We start from the raw sequence: 19001 nt of genomic DNA, 5'->3' as shown, positions 1-19001 counted from the left end.
GCGGCGCTGTGCGCCTTCCGTAAAAAACGGTGCGGTGGGACGTCTCGCACTCCAGAGCCAGACAGCAAGCGAAACGCCCACAAGCCGCCCGCACGTGTAGAATGGACACCAGCCAAGCAGTGGAGGTTACAGGCCTCAGCTACAAGTTCCCACACGCCGAGGAGGAGTCGCTCACAGACGTGAACCTGGTGTTGCCGTGGCGCAAGCGCATGCTGCTCTGCGGCTCCAACGGCGCCGGCAAATCCACGCTGCTCAAGTTGCTCAGTGGCAAGCATCTGTGCCGCAGCGGTAATATCCGCGTCGACGGCCGCGACCCGTTTGCTCCCGCTAACACGGCCGATCCCGCGGATGTCATGGTCACTGCATACCTTGGTACCGAGTGGTGCCACATGGCCATAGTGCACCGCGACATCGGCGTGCAGGAACTGCTTGACAGCATCGGCCTGCAGCACTTCCGCGAGCGCGGCACAGAGCTGTTGCGTATCCTCGACGTCGACCTCCGCTGGCGCATGCACCGCCTCAGCGACGGCCAGAAGCGCCGCGTCCAGCTTTGCATGGGCCTGCTCAAGCCCTTCAAGCTGCTGCTGCTCGACGAGGTTACTGTCGACCTCGACGTGGTCGCCCGCACCAAGCTGCTGCACTTTCTCCGCCTGGAGACCGAGCGCCGCGAGTGCAGCATTATTTACGCTACCCATATTTTCGACGGTTTGGCTGATTGGCCGGACCGCGTTGTCCACATCGCCCACGGCCGTGTGTTGGCCGACCTCGATGTCGCCCGCGATGTCAGTTTTGCCGCAGACCGCACCGACGTCGTCGAAGCCGCCGGACGTGTCCGTATCGGGCACGTACGCAGCCTGCATCCGCTGGCACTAGCATGGCTCGCCCGTGACGAGGGCAAGATGGCCTCCGAGTAAATACGTAACCGCCAGCCTTGTCTGTGACTGCACTGCAACCAAGCCTCTCATCCTAACTAGGCGCCCGGCACCCGAACGTTGCGGCTTCGTTCACGTGATATCGTCGTTCCAAAAGGGATTCGTTCCTTGCTCTACGCATTCGTATAGTGCATTCGTAACTTGATTTTTTAGCGTCGTATAGAGCCGCGTACGTTAGGTCAGTGCCGGGATGGACCATATAAAAGTGCAAAAAGCCAGAGGAGAGCGGCAGATGGGCTTTAGTAGCTGTAGCAGGATCTGTTATCACGCTAGAAGGCAGGCAACCTAGAGCTAAAATTGTTTCTCCTAGTCTATAGCGTTCTCCGACCATGGATTTAGTGCTCGAGTTTTGCGACTCGTACTTCTTCGACTATGTGTATGCCACACTGCTGCCAGCATCGCTGTCGCCGAAGATGGGCGGGACTTGGCAGCAGGCGATGATTAAGGAGCAGATGGTAAATGCGACGCGCGTGTTCGGGAGGTCGCTTGAGAGGCCGCTGGAGGTATATGGGTATGCACCGTTTATGTTCGAGGTTAGCCCGCATGCTTTCGGGTCGGTGCTGCCGCGATACAGCCTGTTGCGGCAGAGCTTGTCTCTGTTTTTGGTGACGACAGTGTTTGGCTGGCTGCTGTACCTGATCGTGGCGTCATTCTCTTATGTGTTCGTTTTCGACAAGTCCGTATTCAACCACCCGCGCTACCTGAAAAACCAGATGAGTATGGAGATCAAGCAGGGGTTGGGAGCGATCCCGTACATGGCGGTCATGACGGTGCCATGGTTCCTGCTCGAATTGCACGGCTACTCGCATCTGTACATGGGCCTCGAGCTCAACGTGCGTGGCTACGTGCGGCTGGCGCTGGAGGCACTGTTCTTTATTCTATTCACGGACTTCGGGATCTACCTGCTCCATCGCTGGCTGCACTGGCCGGCCGTGTACAAGGTGCTGCACAAGAAGCACCATAAGTGGCTTGTGTGCACGCCGTTCGCATCCCACGCGTTCCACCCCATCGACGGCTACCTGCAGTCGCTGCCCTACCACCTCTTTCCGATGCTCTTTCCGCTGCACAAGGTTTCGTACCTGGTGCTTTTCACATTCGTTAACGTATGGACGGTGATGATCCACGACGGCGAGTACCTCTCCAACGACCCCGTCATTAACGGCGCCGCCTGCCACACCGTTCACCACCTGTACTTCAACTATAACTACGGACAGTTTACTACGCTTTGGGACCGGCTCGGCGGCTCCTACCGCGAACCCGACCACGAGTTGTTTGACTCGAACCTGAAGAAGGACAAGGCTGTATGGGAGCAGCAGATAAAGGAGGTCGACGAAATGATCAAGAACGTGGAAGGCCCGGCGGACGACCGCGTCTACGAGCGCTGACTTTCTTTCTCTCGGTTCCTCAAGCTGCTCTTTGCCCTGCGAAGGGATGTATTATGACATGATCGCACATCTTTTGTATCACACTATACACAATACCGTTACGTAATACCCGCAACATAGGTCTAATGATTCCACGTGTAGTCCATTTCAGCGCTGGTAGCTGGCGCCGCCGACATACGTTCAGCGGAAAAACGGGCGCCCTGCTTTGAACAACGGGCGCTGGTTTCTGCTGCAAGGCGCCGGTAGAACACAGAACAATGGCAAAGCATATCCCGGTGAAAGTACTATGTACGACGCGGTACGCCCGGATCCAACTTCTTGAAGATGGGTCCGTGGCCAAGTCTGTCAAGATTGAAAGCCAATGCGCGCCGCACGACGTGGAGACGGAGTTACGCATTCTGCAAGCGTGCCAGCACTCCAATATCATCCCGGTGTTATCCGCGACGGTGGAGGGGGGGATCGTAAAGATCTGTATGCCGTATGTTAAAACGGACCTATATGCTTTCATGAGGCAGCACTATGGGGGGAAGCATTTGGCGTACCTGATGCCATGCCTAGACAGCGAGGCTCGCGGGCGGCGGGCGCAGAAGAACCGGCTGAGCATGGCCCGCACGATGCACGTATGCAGCCAGCTTGCAGACGCGCTGGCGTATCTGCACGGGCTTGGCGTGATACACCGCGACATTAAGCCGCAGAACGTGCTCGTTGATAGCAACGACCATGTGTATGTGATTGACTTCGGCGTGTGCTACGACACCGCCCAGCGCGGACCTCGCCGCTACGGCGAGACAGACGACAGCAAGATCCCAGACGTGTCGACTTCGATCTACAAGGCGCCGGAGCTGATGTTTAGCGTGCGGAACTACGGGCTGCCGGTGGACGTGTGGTCGCTGGCCGTCACGTTTTCGCAGCTGTTCCAGCGATACGAGACACCGCAGGGCGGCATTGCCGCGTTCGTGGACGACGGGGCAGAAGAGCTCGAGACGGGCACGGACATCCGCGCTGTGATGTCTATCTTCCAGCAGCTGGGCATCCCGTCCCAGGAGCAGTGGCCGCAGGTGGTCCGCTACGGCAGCAGCGGCTTTGTCGGCATGTTCGGCACCGAAGGCGACGGTAACTACATCTTCGACAAGCCATGGCCGGAGCAGCTGGCCAAGGTCGAGCAGCTGTTTCCGCGCCTTGCAGAGGTGTCGCAGCACGAAGAGCTGGCACGCATGCTGCTGGGCATGCTGCATTTCGACACGCAGAAGCGCATCCCTGCAAGTCACGTGGCAGCGACTCTGCGCACCTTTGCGCAGCTGCAGTAACCGATCACGTATATTGCTGCTAGCTATGTACATGTAAATAGCTATACCAGCTGCCTATTCTACCTGCATCTGGCGCTCCCACTCCAAGAACTGGTTAAGTTCCCGTACCCGCTGGAGTTCGAAGCCCATGACCAGTAATTGCCGCCGAAACTTCTCGGCAGAACTGCTGCCAGCCAGCGCAGCTGACGGCGGCGGCGACATCTTGAGCTTCTTCTGCAGCCCCGAGATGGGTGTATTCGGTGACCTCTTGCTCATAGTTGCTCGCAGTCTTGAGAAACCACTATTGGCCTATCGTGGGGAGCCCCGCTATCAAGCGCTTCCGCCTAGCAGACGCGATGCCACAAAGCACTAGCTAGGTCGTGCCGTAGAAAAGCACCACTGAGCACGTGACTGCAATCAACGGCAAGGTGGCTGATATAAACTCCACTGCTACGAAGAGCGGGAATGTCCACAACAGGAAGCCCGGAGCCTGCCATGGAGAGCCGGAGATCGGGGCAACAAAGTGCATGACCCCTGTTCCAGATCCCAATGGAACCAACGAACGCCGAATCAAGTCCTTTCATAATAGATACGACTAGAATCGTGGCGGTGGTTCCGATAGCTAAATTCGGAAACGATCGCACCCGTAGTACCATTCTCGAAACCGCGGGACTATTTGATCAGGACCGATAAACGACTCCTTAATCAAAACATCACGTGGTATATTAGCGTTAATTGGCAACCCGGACACCGCCCCTATCAGCCAGCCACGTGACTCATTGTGTCCGGGTAATGGAGTCGCCTGCGAGCTGGGCCACCATTTACCCGGTGCAGATATGAACGCGACTATATAAAAGGCGAGAAATTTTTTCGCCCCCTGCAAGCTGGAGCACGTTGTTCGGTGGCGATACTAATCTCATAAAGAAGTCGATACTCGGGATCCACGCACTCCTGAACTATTTTTGCAGCTCTTTCCCTCCGGAATATACGCCAGTTGTTCTTTATCTATAATCACAATTCCAGATGTCTGCCAACTTGGACAAAGCCCTAGACGAAATTATCGACTCCCAGAAGAAGCCGGTGCGCAGGCCTAACAAGAATGCCCCCAGAAAGGTGGCCAAGAGCGTGACGGCCGGCCGGCGGCGCGGACCAGCTGCGGGTGTGCGGAAGAGCGTTCCCGTGGAGCGCGCAACCAGCATGCTGGAAGCCGCATACGCAACGAAAGTCAACGTGGAGGGGCTGCCTAGAGACATTAAGGAGGACGCTGTCAGAGTATGTTAATCCAGTAGATTGGCAAGTGGGATGAGCAGGCGAGCGTGTGCTCGGCGCCGCCAGCCCGACAGGCGCGCGCATGTGCCTCTCCTACGTTCCGCTCCCGGGCGGGACGGTAGCAGGAAGTTTACGCATCTGGCATGTGGCTGGGCTGTCGCCAATCGGCGCAGCGGGCCGCGTCCGGATTGGTGCCGTGCTTAGCCTGCACATGATGCGATGATCCGTGGCCACATAGCTTTGCTAGCGCTGGGAGCAAATAGCTTTGTTTTCCGTGGCCCAGACCTCAGTGCCCGTGGGGCGTGCGGACGCCCAGTGCGCCATGCAGGATTAGGCGTGCGCTCTTTGCTGCAGCGCACCAGATCGAAGCTCCGTGAACGCCTGTTGGATCCACGTGAAGAGCCGTGGCACAGCCGGCTGTCCACGTGTGACGGCACGCTCGTACGTGCCCCGGCGGCACTTTACCGCTTCGCTTCCAGATTCATTCGTTCCAATGCCTTAATGATGGGACATCTGACTAACTTATGCACACAGGATTTCTTTAGAAGTAGTGTTGGAGGCTTGCAGAGAGTTCTGCTAAGCTACAACGAGCGCGGGAACTCGACCGGTATGGCGACGCTCACGTTTGCCAACGCCGAGAAGGCGCGCGAGGCGGTCAAGAAGTTCAACGGCGCCCCCATCGATGGCGGCAAGTCCCGCTTGCGCTTGAACCTCATTGTCGACCCCACGCGCAAGCCCCTGGCCGCCCGTATTGCTCCTGTCGCCAAGGGCCCCGAGAGATCGCTGCGTGTCGCCAGGCCAGACCCCGCTGTCAGGCGCGACACCCGCGCGCCCACCAAGAAGGCCGTCGCCGCGAAGGCCCAGAAGAGAAAGCCCAAGCCTCAGAAAAAGTCGTTGGAGCAGCTCGACCAGGAGATGGCCGACTACTTCGACGAGGCCAAGAAGTAGCCGCCCTCCGGCTCCTCTGTATCATTAGAATTACCGGTTAATTATATATACTCGAACCTCTATGTATAAAGAATAAAGGTCACTGCCGCTATTCCTGCCTCCGGTCGAAGAAGCCCAGCCGGTCTCCGCTCTTCCTTGTGCGGTACGACAGCCCCGCGCCCTCAAACTCGCTCTTGCGCGGGCGCTGCTCCTGCTGCATCGGGAACCCGGGCTTGATCGCCGCGATGTTCCCGTAGGGGTCCTCCACCTCCGTGCCGTCTCCCAGTTGCCGTGCAGCCGGGAGGAACTGCTTGTCCTTCCTGTTCCGGATTATCGTCTTTGTTAGGAGCACCATGGCTACTGCGCCGGCCGAGAGGTAGCCTACGGATTTTCTGCACCAGTCGTTAGTATATGCGAACAGTCCACGTCTACAGCTATTACATACATGACATTTAGAGGCACTTGAGTGGAGGACATCTTGGCTCAGCGCTGGATCAAATCGTCCTGCACCCCGCAGCCCAAGTGATACCAAGACGATCGACACTGCTTTTTCGATGCGATCCGGCCAATGATGCCCATCAGTCGCTCGCTACGAAAATCCGTTACCTGACGTCTGAGTACCGCACATTAATTGAAGAACATTCATCGGAAAAGAATGCTTGCTGCCTAATTCGTTTTCACGCATCCATCCGGGCCCTGGGCTGCGGCCATTACACGTGGTTGGTTCCAAACGCAAAAGAATAAACACCGGAAGTTTCGGGGTACTCAGTAGTCACATCCCCGAAGGCAGCTTTTTGGCGTCAAACGAAAAGTGGTACTACTTAAGTAGCTGCAGGTGGCCTGACCAGTAAGCGATTAATTCGTCCGAGGACATCTGTGCCAGCAGAGGCAGATACGGAATTGAGCAGGACAAGATGACGGCACAGCCTTCAAACACGGCGAACCCTGCGGAGGTGGACGAGCTGGTGCACGCGGTCGCAGGGGCAGGCGGAGGCGCATTGTCGATGGCGCTTACCATGCCGCTGGTGACGCTGGCTACGCGAATGCAGGTGAGCGAGCAGGATAAAGAGCCGGGGACACGCAGCAAGAGCAAATTGGAGGCCGTGCGGGAGATATACCGAAAGGAGGGCGTGGTGGGCTTCTACGCGGGCCTGGAGAGCGCAATGTACGGAATGGCGGTCAACAGCTTCATCTACTACTACTTCTACGAGCTGGCGGCGCGTGCGACGATGCGGGTGCGCGGGTCTCGGCGGCTCAACACATCGGAGGCGATCCTGTCCAGCGCTGTGGCCGGCTCGATGACGGCGATTGCGTCGAACCCGATCTGGGTCGTGAACACGCGGATGACAGTCGCGAAGTCCGAGCAGAGCACGCTGGCAGTGCTGCTCGACATAGTCCGCAAAGATGGCGTGACGGCGCTGTTCAACGGCCTCCGGCCGGCGCTGATGCTCGTGTCGAATCCGATCATCCAGTATACTGTCTTTGAGCAGCTGAAGAACGTTGTGCTCAAGTGGAGCGGATCAGATGTGCTGCTGCCATCGTGGGCGTTTCTGCTGGGTGCTGTGGGCAAGCTGGCCGCCACGGGGTCGACCTACCCATACATTACTCTGAAGACGAGAATGCACCTGGCCAAAGGCAAAGAGGACGCTGATACACAGCAGTCTATGTGGTCGCTCATGGTCGATATTGTCAAGAAAGAGGGGATCCAGGGGCTGTACCATGGAATTGGGGTGAAGCTAACGCAGAGTATCCTCACAGCCGCCTTCCTATTTTACTTCAAGGAGGGTTTTATTCTCTGGGCGGTCAAACTGATCAGCACGCTGCGGCGCTATTCCTCAAGAAGAAAAGCAGTGTCTGTATAAGTAACTAAATATCCACGGAATTAAAGTCCGCACAAGCTCTCGTAGACGTAGAAAATCACTGCATTGGCAGGGAGCGCCCGGAGAAGCGTAATGCCCACGCCACGGTAGAAGCCCGTGGGACCGTGCTTCTTGAGCACTGTACGCACGGCGGGCCCCAGACCTAGGTGCTCTGTCTGCATCGTCGACTTCACGGTATCGGCAGGGAAAATACTTGCGTGGAAAGCAGCGCCGGCACCAGCGCCTGATGCCAACAGCTCCCAGACGGTGTTTTCTGTGGAGCCCCTGCGCCTGGCCAGCCAGCCTTTCAGCACTTCGTAGGCTGTGAACCACACGGCGCCGCCTGCGGATTCCCGGATGAAGGTCCCAGACTGGCCCTGCCACAGCCCGCCGAGGCCGTTCTGCTTTACGATCGCGCGCAATGTCGGCAGCACGGCGGTATACCGCGGACCGGATACGCCGGTCAGATTTGAGACCTGGAGCTTGCACTTCACCAGCTCAACTGGCGTCAGCACATAGCTCGTGCATGCCCCGGCTATGGCGCCCGCAAACACCACTTTCTCGAGCGGGCCACAGCTGTAACAATTTTCGAGAACTGCCTGAGCCCGGTTGAACGACACGAACAGTACGGCATGCTCCAGGAACGCCCCGAACACGGGCGAAGCCATACCCTGGTAGAACCCACGCCATAGGCCCTCCTGCTTGTATGTATGTGAAACACAGGACCATGTTGTGGGAAACAGGGCCGCCGACTGCGTCTGTAGTCTCACCTTCACGGTGTCAAACGGATACTCGACCAATTTCCCCAGAGACCCCGCTACACCCCCATATAGGAGATCTTTGTAAGCTTTATCCGCATCCTCAGACATCTCGGCGACCTATGTCTCCGGTCGAGGAGAAGATAAGCAGGCTATTCAAGAGTCATCGCCTTAGCCCTGCTCTGAATACACCGCGAACAGTTCAAGATTGCGTTCCAGATATTTCGCATGCGAACCCACCATCATGCCGTGTTTAGTGAGAGACGCAATTTTTTTTCATCAAGTAGGCGACGCCAGGATAGAGATGCTTCCTCTTCCGCATACACTTTCTTACTTCTAGTCTACCAAGGAATAGTCTGCTTTCAGCTTAAATCGATTATTTCATAACCATCAGGAGGAAGAATGAAATACTTGGCTGCTTACTTGTTGTTGTTGCAGGGTGGTAACGACGCCCCATCCGCCGCTGATATCAAGTCTTTGATTGAGTCTGTTGGTGTTGAGGTTGAGGATGCTAAGATCTCCACCTTGTTGGCTTCCTTGGAGGGCAAGTCCATTGAGGAGTTGATTGCTGAGGGTCAGAAGAAGTTCGCTTCCGTTCCAGCTGGCGGTGCTGCCCCAGCTGGCGGTGCTTCTGCTGCTGCTGGTGCTTCTGAGGCTGCCGCTGAGGAGGCCAAGGAGGAGGCCAAGGAGGAGTCCGACGACGACATGGGCTTCGGTTTGTTCGATTAAGTATAGTACGCCAATTCCCGAATTGCCGTCTCACAGTGTATATATAATTACATGTTTTAATTGAATACAACTTCAACGCTACATTGCACATACCCTGGGCGCGTGTGCGCGCTGGCAAGGCAAGCGAATGACATGCGCAACGATGGCGCCTGCGTTTTGTTGCGCGCGGCGGAAGGACGTCGTGCAGTCTTGACTCGATCTCAAGATCTGAAGCGCAAGGTACTTCCGCGATAGTTTAATGGTTAGAATTCGCGCTTGTCGCGCGCGGGATCGGGGTTCAATTCCCCGTCGCGGAGAATTTTTGCATGCGCTCCTTTTTTGGTACTTGTCTACCAGTCTGTGCGCTGTGTCAGTAGCTCCTAATGTGTAAATTTTTTAATGCAAAATGTGTAGATATATATTAAATGGGCCTGGCGGCCCAGTGCCACGCAGGCCTAGAAATAAAGAATGCATGCGGTTTCCCCGGCTATGCGACCATAGAGTGGGGCATGTGTAGTTTTGGTAGTGGCAAGTAGGTATTGCCAAGGTTGGACATCTCTGCGTAGAGAGTGTACCAGCCACATATACTAGAGACAAACCCAGTCCAGCCCGCGGCGCGGCCTAAGACAGGATTATTGCTGAAGTTTCCGATAGCAAGCAGCAGAAACGTCAAATCCAGTGTCACGAGTAATGCAAAAAGACTCCAGGAGGATTTCAGTGAGCACAGCAGCATTAGGAACGTGAACACAAACCAGCACAGCTGGAAAAGACCCGTTGCGTTGCGCAGCATTTCAGGATCCTGTTCAAATGACTGCAGCACGCCGAACGAGTTCGTGATGATCGCTCCCTGGCAGAACCAGAAAGAGCCAAAGATCGAGAACACCGTCAGACCAAACGTGTTCCCCACAGCGAAACTCAGTAGTCCCGCCAATAGCTGCGCCAGGCCGCCTAAAAAGAAAGCCACCCCGACAAGCAGCTGGTGATTCGTCACGCCTAAAACCTCGGCGTTGTACAACCCAAGAATCATGCATGAAAACGAAAACGACGACAGGCCGAGGGGAACAGGATCCGCGAGTGGCGCACGGAACGTCCCAAGTGCAGCCTGCAGGTCCTGTCGCCGAAATAGCTGTGTCCCCAGCCGCACATAATCGCCCTCGAGCCCCACACTGGTGACCCGGTCCTCCAGCGTCTCCACACACTCCTGCGTCTTGCAGGACGATCCTTCTCGCATGCCAGCCTTTTCCAAGTCTTGCGAGCCCACAGTGTCCATCTTCCAAATACGGTAATTTCACTCGCCCTCTCGAGCCCCACTTTTGCCGACCCCACTTCTCGAGCCCCTCTCTATATATACATAAGAGACTTCAAACTGTCGGCCTCCCACTCACATGGGATACCACATTCTGGGTGCTGGCCCGTCTACGTCCGCCGCATTTTTGAGTCTAGCCCGTCAGCGTCTCTGTCGACAAGGGCTTATCTTGCTTGCCTACGCCCTGCTCTCGGCTTCCTATACCGCTCTCCTCGCCTCTGGGACCTGGATACGCCCCCCTCCTCCCTCCTTCGGCGTGTCTTCAGTTGACAACCCGAGGCCGGCCATCGACTAGTTCAAACTGCCGATGCCCGGCTTTGGTGCACAGCCGTACCTACGGCTGTGTCCCGTCTGTATTCCCACGCCGTTGTGACTGGGTGCCTGCGTAGGACCCATCACATTGTCTCGGTGCCTGAACCGATTTTAATCGTTCGGCCGCCGGAAGGTGACGGCGAAAGGGTGTCACGTGACTATGTCACGTGACATACAGGCAACAACCCTGCCTCGCAGGCATCAGGTCCTAGGCGTCCGCCGCAGCGGTGTGGTGGTATATAGACCATGAGTCGCGCGGGCAAGGTGCATAGGTGTGGAGCATTTGCCGGCGCCGTAGCTGCGATACGTCCTGAAAAAAACGAAGCCAAAGGGCGGGCAGCGCCGCCCCCCAGCCACGTAGCCAGCTGAACGCGAAGGTTTGAAAGGGCTGTAGGACAGACCGAGAATTGGCAGTAAAGACCATGGCTTCCGTGATGCCTTTCGATCCCTACGACGACGATGTCGACAACAACCCATTTGCAGAAGAGGCGCCGCAGGCGGGAGCCCTTGTGGAGGCAGAAGCGTCGGGCGAGGCCTCTAGAGAGGCCGCCGGAGAGGCGTCGAGCGAGGGCGCAGCGGACACAGGAGACAAGAGTGTAGTCCCTCCACTGGCGGACCTACTACCCGAACGGCATCAGGACAAGTACCATCTGGTGGCCAAGGTGACTGGGCTAGAGCGCGTGGGCACGCTGGCGCATCGCCGCGAGTGCCCGACAGTGTTGTTTGATGTGTCCACGAACCTGCCGACGTTCCGCAAGAGCCAGCACAAGGGACTTAAAAAGACATACGAGGAATTCCAGGAGGTTTTCAAGTACCTCAGCGGCGCAGTCCCGGAGACATTTGTGCCTGCGCTGCCGCCGCCGAGCACGAGCTACGGCATCAACAACCCGGAGGACACGCACAAGACTATGGCAAACTTCAACCGCTGGCTCGAGCGTGTGTGTGCGGATCCGCTGCTCGTGCGGAACGAGGAGCTAGCGTTCTTCATGGAGAGCGACTTCAACACGTATACGCCAATGAACAAGTCGCGGGCGCCTGCGTCCGGGCTGCTGCGCAAGACCATGAAGCAGCGGCCGCCGCCATATGACGAGGTCACAGAGCTCGCTGAGTTCCGCCCGCTGGTCAAGTCCATCTATGTCGTCGCACAGGATGTGCAGGCCAAGCTGTTGCGCATGACCAAGACGCGCAAACAATTGTCCCACGAGGAAAGCGCGTTCGGCCAGAGCTTCCACCAGCTAACGGTGGAGCATGACGGCCACAGCCGCCTGTACCAGCGCTTCGGAAAGGTGCTCACCGCTGTGGGCGACCTCGACAGCATCATGGCCACGTTCGACATGGCCACTCTCTACGACAGCCTGGAGTGGGTCGTGCGCGACGCCTACGTCGTCAAGGAGACACTCACTGACCGCCATTTCCTTATGCGCGACCTGCTGCAGGCGCAAAGCTGCACGCGTCTCAAGCAGGACGCGGCGCGCCGCCTGCGTGCCAAGCGTGACATTTCCCCGCTCAAAGTCGATGACGCCATCCAGCAACTGAAACTCGCTACTAAAACCGAGCACGATCTCTCACGACGCCTGCAGCGTGTTACCGCAAACATGCGCATCGAGCGCTCGCGTTGGGTCGACAATTTGTCTAACTCGCTTCTTGCCGCCGTCCGCGAGTACACCCTGCGCAAGATAGAGTATGAGCGGAAGAAACTCTCGCTGCTCGAGCGTGTTCGCGCTGACGTCAGACTTGTCGACACCCAGGGCGGTCTCTCCCGCCTTGGGCGGCATCAATTGGTCGCATCACCTCTTCCTACACCGTCCCAGTCACTCTCCCACGGCGACTCCTGGACCTCAGACCGTCGCGCCAGTCATTGCTTGTCGAGCTCCGACCTCGAACCCCACCTGCTACAGGGCCTCGATTCTCCGTCCCCTGGTGCATTCCGCGACTCGCCAGACATTTCTGGGCCGTTGGACGCGCGCCAAGCCGCAACCATCCTTGGTACCAGCACCTTCTGACGCTGGGCATCGTGCGATGCCCAGCCGTTACGCAGCAAAAAGAAACGCACTACGTTGACAGTGATGCCTTCACCATGATGGTCTCCCTTACATTTTTCTTCGACTATATAAGGCGTTGTGAAAAATTTTCATCTCATCTCCTGCCATTTTATGTAGTGGTAGTAGGTCCTCGCCTGATCATCAAGTATCTAAACTAACCATGGTTGCTTTCACTGTTGACCAAATCCGTTCCTTGATGGACAAGGTTACGAACGTGCGTAACATGTCCGTGATTGCGCACGTCGACCACGGTAAGTCGACGCTTACCGACTCTTTGGTCCAGAGAGCCGGTATCATTTCTGCAGCCAAGGCTGGTGAGGCTCGTTTCACCGACACCAGAAAGGATGAGCAAGAGAGAGGTATCACTATCAAGTCCACCGCCATTTCTCTGTTCTCCGAAATGTCTGAGGAGGACGTTAAGGACATCAAGCAGAAGACCGAGGGTAACTCTTTCCTAATCAATTTGATCGACTCGCCAGGTCACGTTGACTTCTCTTCTGAGGTTACCGCCGCTCTACGTGTCACTGACGGTGCTCTAGTGGTGGTTGACACTGTCGAGGGTGTGTGTGTGCAGACCGAGACTGTGCTAAGACAGGCTCTAGGTGAGAGAATCAAGCCTGTTGTTGTCATTAACAAGGTCGACAGAGCGCTATTGGAGCTTCAGGTGTCCAAGGAGGACCTTTACCAGTCTTTCTCCAGAACCGTCGAGTCCGTGAACGTCATTATCTCCACTTACGCCGATGAGGTGTTGGGCGATGTCCAGGTCTACCCACAGAAGGGTACTGTGGCCTTCGGTTCCGGTCTACACGGCTGGGCCTTCACCATCCGTCAGTTCGCCAACAGATACTCCAAGAAGTTTGGTGTCGACAGAGAAAAGATGATGGAGAGATTGTGGGGTGACTCTTACTTCAACCCAAAGACCAAGAAGTGGACCAACAAGGACAGAGACGCTGACGGCAAGCCATTGGAGAGAGCTTTCAACATGTTCGTGTTGGACCCTATCTTCAGACTATTCGCTGCTATCATGAACTTCAAGAAGGATGAGATTCCAGTCTTGTTGGAGAAGCTAGAAATTGCTCTAAAGTCCGACGAGAGAGACCTAGAGGGCAAGGCCTTGTTGAAGGTTGTCATGAGAAAGTTCTTGCCAGCTGCCGATGCGTTGTTGGAAATGATCATCATGCACTTGCCATCTCCAGTCACTGCCCAGAACTACAGAGCTGAGCAGCTATACGAGGGTCCAAGCGACGACCCAGCCTGTATCGCCATCAAGAACTGTGATCCAAAGGCTGACTTGATGTTGTACGTTTCCAAGATGGTGCCAACCTCCGACAAGGGTAGATTCTACGCTTTCGGTAGAGTCTTCTCCGGTACCGTGAAGTCTGGCCAGAAGGTCAGAATTCAGGGTCCAAGCTTCACCGTCGGTAAGAAGGAGGACTTGTTCATCAAGGCTATCCAGAGAGCCGTTTTGATGATGGGTAGATTCGTCGAGCCAATTGACGACTGTCCAGCTGGTAACATTGTTGGTCTAGTCGGTATTGACCAGTTCTTGTTGAAGACCGGTACCTTGACCACTTTCGAGTCCGCTCACAACATGAAGGTCATGAAGTTCTCCGTCTCTCCCGTCGTCCAGGTTGCCGTCGAGGTTAAGAACGCCAACGACTTGCCAAAGTTGGTGGAGGGTCTAAAGAGATTGTCCAAGTCCGACCCATGTGTCTTGACTTACATGTCTGAGTCCGGTGAGCACATTGTCGCCGGTACCGGTGAGTTGCACTTGGAAATCTGTTTGCAGGACTTGGAGAACGATCACGCTGGTATTCCGTTGAAGATCTCTCCTCCTGTCGTTGCATACAGAGAGACTGTTGAGGGTGAGTCTTCCCAGGTTGCGTTGTCCAAGTCTCCAAACAAGCACAACAGAATCTACTTGAAGGCCCAGCCAATTGACGAGGAGGTTTCCTTGGCTATTGAGGGCGGTAAGATCAACCCAAGAGACGACTTCAAGGCCAGAGCTAGAGTGATGGCTGACGAATACGGCTGGGACGTCACCGACGCCAGAAAGATCTGGTGTTTCGGCCCAGACGGTAACGGTCCAAACTTGGTTGTTGACCAGACCAAGGCCGTCCAGTACTTGAACGAAATCAAGGACTCCGTCGTTTCCGCCTTCCAGTGGGCTACCAAGGAGGGTCCAATCTTCGGTGAGCAGATGAGATCCGTCAGAATCAACTTGCTAGATGTTACCCTGCACGCAGACGCCATCCACAGAGGTGCTGGTCAAATCATGCCAACCATGAGAAGAGCTACTTACGCCGGTTTCTTGTTGGCTGAGCCAAAGATCCAGGAGCCTGTTTTCTTGGTCGAGATCCAATGTCCAGAGCAAGCTGTTGGTGGTATCTACTCCGTCTTGAACAGAAAGAGAGGTCAGGTCGTCTCCGAGGAGCAAAGACCAGGTACTCCATTGTTCACTGTCAAGGCTTACTTGCCAGTTAACGAGTCCTTCGGTTTCACTGGTGAGTTGAGACAGGCTACCGGTGGTCAGGCTTTCCCACAGATGGTGTTCGACCACTGGGCTACCTTGGGTACTGACCCATTGGACCCAACCACCAAGGCCGGTGAGATCGTTGTCGAGGCTAGAAAGAGACACGGTCTAAAGGAGAATGTTCCAGGCTGGCAAGAGTACTACGACAAGTTGTAAGCTATGTATATAGTTGCAGCCTGCTCGTACTTGCACAAGACTTCATTATATTTGTTAATGTTTGTATAATTTTAGTACCCACGTACGCCTTTCTACCTGGTGGTATCTTATGAAGTAAGGTTTTAGATTGACGCGGCTCTTGTATATTTTAATGGCTCGATGTTGCTCTCGTATATATGGTTTTCTACGACCTGGTTCAAAGTTGTGGATTTCGATACTTTTAATAGGAAATTACTACGCGGTTATGGTGAAGAGTAATGAGTGCAAAGCAACTCGGGGATCTCAAACCGCTCTTTATAGAATGGTTGAAAGATGAGATCGATGCATGTGGGCCGCGGCAGGAGAAGATGGCCATGGTGTACTTTAGAGCGCGTGAATCTCTAAAGCGCTTCGACCAGCCCATTACCGAAACGGCCAAGGTACTGAAGGTCAAGGGGATAGGGAACTCCATCAAAAACAAGTTGGCATCGAAGCTGGCTCAATATTGCCAGGATAATAACATCCCTTTGGAAGACGCTGCTGCGCCATCTCATGTAGTGGGAATTTCTGTGACGCGGGTTAGAACGGCTACGCAGGAGAAGGACGACCAGTCACCAAAGAGGAAGAAAAGGAAGTATGTTCCGCGCAAGAGGTCCGGGGCGTATGCAATCTTGCTGGGTGCTCTGGAGCTTGGATGTCCGTCGCGAGGGCTGACCAAAGAGGAGATAATAGACGCCGCCGCGAAGTACTGCGACGTCAGTTTTGTTTCTAATCCACTGACCAGGGAATTCTACAGTGCGTGGACCGCCATTAAGGTGCTTATAGACCACGATCTGATGCTGGAACAGGGACGTCCGCGGAGGTATATCGTTACAGAGGCGGGCGAACAAATGGCGGAAACGCTGAAACATGCGGATTCAGTTATATTCCCAGAAGACTGCCCGTACCAGCGGCGACAACAGGCCCCTGAATCTACCGCGGAGGACCACACGGAGCTATCTGCCAGCTTGAGTGAACTGGTGCGCCAGGAACACTTGCCGCAAAATCACTCTGGTATGTGCTTTTCTTTCGAGCCGCCCTCAAGTGCGCCCTCTGATTACTTAGATCCGGGACAGAAGTCTGCGAACGTCGCATCCTCTCCGCATAGGCTGCGACCGCCCATTGGACCTTCTATCGACATAGTTAAAGCCCGCTGGAATGGGACGAGTTATGAGCTATGGAAGCCGGGCAGTTACGATATTGAGCTGTACATTGATCATCGGGAGGTGCGCGCAAAGAGTGAGCGCGATTTCTTCGTTAACGCGCTTCTGACGCGAGGAGTTACCGTGGAAGGCAAGGCCCTGGCATTAGGAGATATGGTGTGGGTAGCTCGTCATAGGGATTCACGCAGCACTTGTGTACTGAACTTCATGCTGGAGCGTAAAAGGCTAGACGATCTTGCCATGAGCATTCGCGACAACCGTTTCATGGAACAGAAAAACCGCTTAAAGAAAACAGGCTGCAAGCACATCTTTTATCTGGTCGAAGAGACTAGCGGCACAAATGTCGCTGGCATGGAGGGGGCGATTAAAACATCCATATGGATGACCTATGTCTACAGCGGCTTCCACGTGAAACGCACCCGCAATGCTGATGACACTGTGGAGTGGCTACATGATATGACGTGCACTGTGCAGCGCTATTATTGTAGTAAAAGCTTGTTGGTGTTACGGCCAAGGGAGATCGCCAACCAGGAAGACTATGGTTCACTACTAAGTGCCTTCCGCCTCCAATTCGAACGCAACAACACATCCCTCGAGTGCTGTCACGCATTTGATTGCTATCAGGAGGTGCTGGGAAAAACTGGTCTTATGACTGTAAAGGAACTCTATATTCGCACGCTAATGCTCAACCGCGGCGTATCTCTCGAAAAGGCGTTGGCTATTCAATCTAAATTTCCTACTCTCAGGTCCCTCATGACCGCTTTCCGCAACTGCAAATCAGAGGAAGATGGTCGCCGCATGCTGTACCTTGCTCTACTTGATCAACCAGCTAGCCGCAGGGTCGGCAAGGCACTAGCTGCTACTCTTTGGGACACGTTTGGGCGCCGATAGCTCAGCTTCCATAATCGGTCCGCTAAAATGTTCGTTTATAGTGATGTTTGAAGCTGCTACTGACCGCGCAACGTGGAATTTCGACCTCTTAGCCCCTTTTACTTTTAACAACAAGGGAGTGCGCTACCTGTGGACCTCCATAGTACACCTGATAAGTACGCTAAACTCCAGTCATGTCTTTCAAAGGTCTCGGTAAGGCTGTTGTTCGGGCACCGCAGTCTATTAAGCAGAGATTCAACGTGGGCGAACAGACCAGCGATGTGGTGTATGCAGACGCAGAGCGGCGCTTCAAGGATTTGGAGACGGAGACCCAGAAGCTCGGCACTGAGGCAAAACGCTACTTTGCCGCTGTTAACGGGATGCTGCAGCACCAAATATCGTTTGCGCAGGCCATGGAGGAGATCTTCAAGCCCATCAGTGGGGTAATGTCTGATCCCACAGCGGTTCTCCCTGAAGACAACCCCAAGGGCATAGAAGCATCCGAGCAGTATCGTTCAATTGTCAATGAGCTGCAGTCCGTGCTTTCGCCGGACCTCGAGCTCATCGAGGACAAAGTTGTGCAGCCTGTGCAGGATCTGCTCAAGATCATCGGCACAGTACGCAAGATGGCCACCAAGCGCAACCACAAGAAGCTTGACTTGGACCGCCGCCTCAACACCCACCGCAAGTATGAGTCCAAGCGGGAGCGCTCCCCTAAAGACGATGAGAAGCTCTACAAAGCTGAAGCAGAGCTCCAGGTTGCTCGCCAGGAATACGACTACTACAACGACCTGCTCAAGACGGAGCTGCCCCAACTCTTCGCCCTCCAGGCCGAGTTTGTCCGTCCGCTCTTCGTCTCTTTCTACTACATGCAGCTCAACATCTTCTACACCCTCCACAACGCCATGCAGGACTTGCGTATCCCGTACTTCGACCTCGCCTCCGACATTGTCGCCCGCTTCGAGGCCAAACGTGGCAATGTCGAGGAGCAGGCCGACGCACTAACCATCACCCACTTCCGCGTCGGCTACTCCCGCAACAAGCTCGAGCTCACCAAGCGTCGCTACGGCTCAGAGGCCTCTCCTTCCCCTACCGCCACTTTCCGCTCCACTCCCCTGGACCCCCCAGCCTACTCCGAGCCTTCCTACGGCTCCTCTAGTGCCAGTCCTGCTACCACAGCCGCACCAGAAACGTGTATCGCGTTATACGACTTCGCAGCCCAGGCTGATGGCGACCTGTCCTTCCCTGTGAATGCAATCATCGAGATTCTGGACCGCTCCGACGCCGCCGGTTGGTGGACGGGGCGCTATAATGGCCGTGAAGGCCTCTTTCCAGCTAACTACGTCGCACTGAAGCACTGAGCCTTGCGCTCTGCCGCGCCGCGGCGCTGTTTCTCGGCCTGCAAAAGAAATGGCGGCCAACAGTAATTAAGCCCCCGAAGCAGGACCAGTTTCTTTTCTTTGCAGACGACTTTATA

At 55.4% G+C, this 19001-nt stretch overlaps 14 protein-coding genes and 1 non-coding gene across 15 annotated transcripts; 11 read left to right on the top strand and 4 right to left on the bottom strand.

Moving 5' to 3' along the window:
* Positions 1 to 101: 101 nt before the first annotated feature.
* Positions 102 to 914, top strand: CAF16 (putative ATP-binding cassette family ATPase CAF16; the record flags this gene model as incomplete). The annotated part of the gene is made up of 1 exon (NM_211053.1): positions 102 to 914. One exon carries the CDS (start codon positions 102 to 104, stop codon positions 912 to 914), a length of 813 nt encoding a protein of 270 aa, NP_985699.1.
* Positions 915 to 1261: 347 nt separating this feature from the next.
* On the top strand, positions 1262 to 2317 carry ERG3 (C-5 sterol desaturase; the record flags this gene model as incomplete). Its single annotated transcript, NM_211052.2, has 1 exon — positions 1262 to 2317. The coding sequence occupies one exon, from the start codon at positions 1262 to 1264 to the stop codon at positions 2315 to 2317; it is 1056 nt and encodes a 351-aa protein (NP_985698.2).
* Positions 2318 to 2574: 257 nt separating this feature from the next.
* CAK1 (cyclin-dependent protein kinase-activating kinase CAK1) lies at positions 2575 to 3624 on the top strand (the record flags this gene model as incomplete). The annotated part of the gene is made up of 1 exon (NM_211051.1): positions 2575 to 3624. One exon carries the CDS (start codon positions 2575 to 2577, stop codon positions 3622 to 3624), a length of 1050 nt encoding a protein of 349 aa, NP_985697.1.
* A 54-nt stretch (positions 3625 to 3678) lies between these two features.
* On the bottom strand, positions 3679 to 3879 carry AGOS_AFR149WA (AFR149W-Ap; the record flags this gene model as incomplete). Its single annotated transcript, NM_001355337.1, has 1 exon — positions 3679 to 3879. One exon carries the CDS (start codon positions 3877 to 3879, stop codon positions 3679 to 3681), a length of 201 nt encoding a protein of 66 aa, NP_001342279.1.
* A 747-nt stretch (positions 3880 to 4626) lies between these two features.
* Positions 4627 to 5820, top strand: YRA1 (RNA-binding protein YRA1; the record flags this gene model as incomplete). The annotated part of the gene is made up of 2 exons (NM_211050.1): positions 4627 to 4875; positions 5407 to 5820. 2 exons carry the CDS (start codon positions 4627 to 4629, stop codon positions 5818 to 5820), a joined length of 663 nt encoding a protein of 220 aa, NP_985696.1.
* An 88-nt stretch (positions 5821 to 5908) lies between these two features.
* COI1 (Coi1p) lies at positions 5909 to 6251 on the bottom strand (the record flags this gene model as incomplete). Its single annotated transcript, NM_211049.1, has 2 exons — positions 5909 to 6180; positions 6245 to 6251. 2 exons carry the CDS (start codon positions 6249 to 6251, stop codon positions 5909 to 5911), a joined length of 279 nt encoding a protein of 92 aa, NP_985695.1.
* A 462-nt stretch (positions 6252 to 6713) lies between these two features.
* On the top strand, positions 6714 to 7661 carry AGOS_AFR147C (AFR147Cp; the record flags this gene model as incomplete). Its single annotated transcript, NM_211048.2, has 1 exon — positions 6714 to 7661. One exon carries the CDS (start codon positions 6714 to 6716, stop codon positions 7659 to 7661), a length of 948 nt encoding a protein of 315 aa, NP_985694.2.
* A 20-nt stretch (positions 7662 to 7681) lies between these two features.
* ORT1 (Ort1p) lies at positions 7682 to 8527 on the bottom strand (the record flags this gene model as incomplete). The annotated part of the gene is made up of 1 exon (NM_211047.1): positions 7682 to 8527. The coding sequence occupies one exon, from the start codon at positions 8525 to 8527 to the stop codon at positions 7682 to 7684; it is 846 nt and encodes a 281-aa protein (NP_985693.1).
* Positions 8528 to 8818: 291 nt separating this feature from the next.
* RPP2B (ribosomal protein P2) lies at positions 8819 to 9145 on the top strand (the record flags this gene model as incomplete). The annotated part of the gene is made up of 1 exon (NM_211046.1): positions 8819 to 9145. The coding sequence occupies one exon, from the start codon at positions 8819 to 8821 to the stop codon at positions 9143 to 9145; it is 327 nt and encodes a 108-aa protein (NP_985692.1).
* Positions 9146 to 9369: 224 nt separating this feature from the next.
* On the top strand, positions 9370 to 9441 carry AGOS_t0147. The gene has a single exon. It is a non-coding gene; the product is annotated as a tRNA-Asp (tRNA).
* A 170-nt stretch (positions 9442 to 9611) lies between these two features.
* On the bottom strand, positions 9612 to 10394 carry ATO3 (putative ammonium permease ATO3; the record flags this gene model as incomplete). Its single annotated transcript, NM_211045.1, has 1 exon — positions 9612 to 10394. One exon carries the CDS (start codon positions 10392 to 10394, stop codon positions 9612 to 9614), a length of 783 nt encoding a protein of 260 aa, NP_985691.1.
* Positions 10395 to 11164: 770 nt separating this feature from the next.
* VPS17 (retromer subunit VPS17) lies at positions 11165 to 12745 on the top strand (the record flags this gene model as incomplete). Its single annotated transcript, NM_211044.2, has 1 exon — positions 11165 to 12745. One exon carries the CDS (start codon positions 11165 to 11167, stop codon positions 12743 to 12745), a length of 1581 nt encoding a protein of 526 aa, NP_985690.2.
* A 199-nt stretch (positions 12746 to 12944) lies between these two features.
* Positions 12945 to 15473, top strand: AGOS_AFR142C (elongation factor 2; the record flags this gene model as incomplete). Its single annotated transcript, NM_211043.1, has 1 exon — positions 12945 to 15473. The coding sequence occupies one exon, from the start codon at positions 12945 to 12947 to the stop codon at positions 15471 to 15473; it is 2529 nt and encodes an 842-aa protein (NP_985689.1).
* Positions 15474 to 15730: 257 nt separating this feature from the next.
* Positions 15731 to 17545, top strand: MUS81 (Mus81p; the record flags this gene model as incomplete). The annotated part of the gene is made up of 1 exon (NM_211042.1): positions 15731 to 17545. The coding sequence occupies one exon, from the start codon at positions 15731 to 15733 to the stop codon at positions 17543 to 17545; it is 1815 nt and encodes a 604-aa protein (NP_985688.1).
* Positions 17546 to 17718: 173 nt separating this feature from the next.
* On the top strand, positions 17719 to 18885 carry RVS167 (amphiphysin; the record flags this gene model as incomplete). Its single annotated transcript, NM_211041.2, has 1 exon — positions 17719 to 18885. The coding sequence occupies one exon, from the start codon at positions 17719 to 17721 to the stop codon at positions 18883 to 18885; it is 1167 nt and encodes a 388-aa protein (NP_985687.2).
* Positions 18886 to 19001: the final 116 nt, after the last annotated feature.

This window comes from Eremothecium gossypii, chromosome VI (genome assembly GCF_000091025.4).
Source record: "Eremothecium gossypii ATCC 10895 chromosome VI, complete sequence".
Classification (NCBI taxonomy): domain Eukaryota; kingdom Fungi; phylum Ascomycota; class Saccharomycetes; order Saccharomycetales; family Saccharomycetaceae; genus Eremothecium; species Eremothecium gossypii.
Note: the sequence above shows the minus strand (reverse complement) of the source record. Positions and strands in the feature narration are given on the sequence as shown.